The 2,500-nt window shown below is 39.0% G+C and overlaps 1 protein-coding gene across 2 annotated transcripts in view; it reads right to left on the reverse strand.

Moving 5' to 3' along the window:
- The window catches only part of TAF1B (TATA box-binding protein-associated factor RNA polymerase I subunit B), a 23,161-nt gene that overhangs the window by 13,009 nt on the left and 7,652 nt on the right, over positions 1 to 2,500 (reverse strand). For both annotated transcript variants that reach the window (XM_043036370.2, XM_086536766.1), the window contains exons 2-3: positions 1,237 to 1,452; positions 430 to 643 (exon numbers count right to left, since the gene is read on the reverse strand). In XM_043036370.2, the coding sequence (XP_042892304.2) occupies positions 430 to 643; positions 1,237 to 1,441 (419 nt within the window). In that variant the 5' untranslated portion in view covers positions 1,442 to 1,452. The remainder of the gene's footprint in view (positions 1 to 429; positions 644 to 1,236; positions 1,453 to 2,500) is intronic.

Consider the following 2,500-nt stretch of genomic DNA (forward strand, 5'->3'; position numbering starts at 1 on the left):
AGATGGAACAAGGGCAGGATTAGGGGAAGGAAAAATTGGATAGATGGATAGAGGAAGGGGAGCGTGGGAAGGGATGAAGGAAATTGGGAGGTGGAAGGACAAAGGAATGGGAAGGGTGGGAAGGAAGAAATGAAAAAGAGGAAGGAAAGGAACATGTGTTTAATTTGTGAACATCTTGTTTTATGAAACAAAAGGGGATACTGAGTTATGCTGAACCACAACTCAAGGGGATAAGCACACACGCACAATGTTTAAACGTGAAGACAAATGCATTACACTCTTTTTCCTACTGAGAAATATTCATCTTTGTAATTTTGATACAAAGAAAGGAAAAGAATAACAAAATATAAAACATAAACAATAAAGATAAACACAACACCAAAAAAAGTTAATTACGGTTCAAGAAAAGGCAAAGGAAGAACAACTCACCTTATGTTCTCAATAATGGACGCCTTAGGTTTCTTGCTCTTCTTCTCCTCCAGCGGCAAAAAAGCGACTTCCATGCGCTGCAGATACGTGACCCAAAGCTTGAACACCATTTCCTGAAAGTTTTTGGAAGTCCCACTGGAGCGCAAAGCCTGTGTCCACTCGAATAAGACAATGTTAAAGGCTTCGTAAGATGTCCAGTTGTTCAGGAGCGCCTCTGAAAAAGGATGCTGGAAATAATATGGGTTCTCGGTGCATTCTATAAAATACTGTGCATTGTTGGATTCTTGTATAAAAAGTTCTTTGAAGTGATTTGTCATATATTATTTGAAGTAATTTGTCATATACTGTATTCTGTCGCATCCATAACCTGTGTGTATACATGAAATGAACTCGCTTGTTTTCTCTATTCTTTGAATTTTCCAAGGGAATGGTTTTATTTTCATTATTACCATTATAATAATAATGATTACAATAATGTTACTAACAATAACAATGGTAATAGAAATACAAAAAATCTTTAAAATTCAATTAAAAGATAAACAGGTGAAGTTTGGTAGGCCTTGTAATTGAATTCTTGAGAACTAAACACTTGGGGAGCCATCTGCATAAAACACACAAAAAAAAACAAAAAAAAACATTGGAGTGTATATATTCCTAGTGTTAGTGAATTAATGATTTAAAATCCCTTATATTTCTATTCCTTTGAGTATCCTTTACAATCCCCTTACTTTTTCTCTCTTCCATTCCTTCACAAAACAATACATGCGAAACTCTTTCCTTCATTCCTCAATGGCCATACGAACCTACCTTTAGGCTTCGAGTCCACGGCATCTGCCTCATCTACATAGTCAGCAATCTGCGAGGCGAAACGTGAACGGTCGACTTCCATCAGCACCTCCTGACTCATGTACTCTGCGTAATTTGTCTGCTCGGTGCCGCACTGGTCGCACATTTTGACTGCATTGTCCACCGTAAAGGAGGACCCCCCGCAGGTACGGCACGAGTTCGACATTGTGGTGCTGTCTGAAAGGAAGGAGAGAGATGTGGGAGACTGTGGATTTTGGTTGAGATTCCTGGCTTACTGAGAGTCTGGTGGAGAAGAAAGGAAAGACAAGGGGAAAAAAGGAGGGTTGCAATAATAATAATAATAATAATAATAATAATAATAATAATAATAATAATAATAATAATAATAATAATAATGATAATAATAATTGTAGTAATGCAAACTCATCTCCTAAATCCAACACTCTCAATCAATCAGGATGTATATTTTAGAGTCACGCGAATTGGGCTAATGTATTAATAATAATCAAACAACTAACCATTCGTAAAATTTTCGTACGAATACCGCAAAAGTGAATAACCGCCGAATCCTCTCCCCATCACTCCTTCATATCTACCTGGATTTTGTTTTTTTTTTAACAATCCTAAACCCCAAAGCGACCCGCCCTTGCACCCACAATCCACTTCTCTTTATTCACCCCTACTTTGCACTACCTCATCCTACTTCGGGGCATTTTTCGCTTCTAAAATCAATTACCTGACCTACCCTTAAACTCGCCCAATTTTGAACATTAAATCCCTAACGGGCCCCCCCCCCCCCCCCCCCTGGGACCCCCCTGGGCAGGACAATTCGTGGCAAGATATCCCTAATCCAATTGAGAAATCGAAATTTTTAAACATTTGTGTTAGTACGTATTTACGGATAGTATAAACTGGTATACCTGCACCCACCTGCATGTGCTGCTATGCAGATTTATGTGATTCCAACAGATGGAGGCAATATTCACCATTGTTTACAGAGTAATTGGTATTGAGGCTCTGATATGAAGAAGAGCGTCATCATCGGTCCCTAGACGAATAAGACGCGAATATATAAGACGATCACTCAGTTCTGTCATCATGGCAAAGTGTGAGGTTATATTCGTTCGCGCGGCATTTATCACATACCATCATAATTTTCACTTCTATATATCAAATGGTGCCCTGAATAGGGTAGGGCGGGAGGCCCGTAGCTCCATCTTCTCAAAGGCTGACTTCAAAACTAGGCAAAGTGAGGTAGTTATTT

The sequence above is a fragment of the Penaeus japonicus genome, unplaced genomic scaffold (genome assembly GCF_977035675.1).
Source record: "Penaeus japonicus unplaced genomic scaffold, GWHDUDI00000001_assembly GWHDUDI00000001, whole genome shotgun sequence".
In the NCBI taxonomy this organism is placed as follows: Eukaryota; Metazoa; Arthropoda; class Malacostraca; order Decapoda; family Penaeidae; genus Penaeus; species Penaeus japonicus.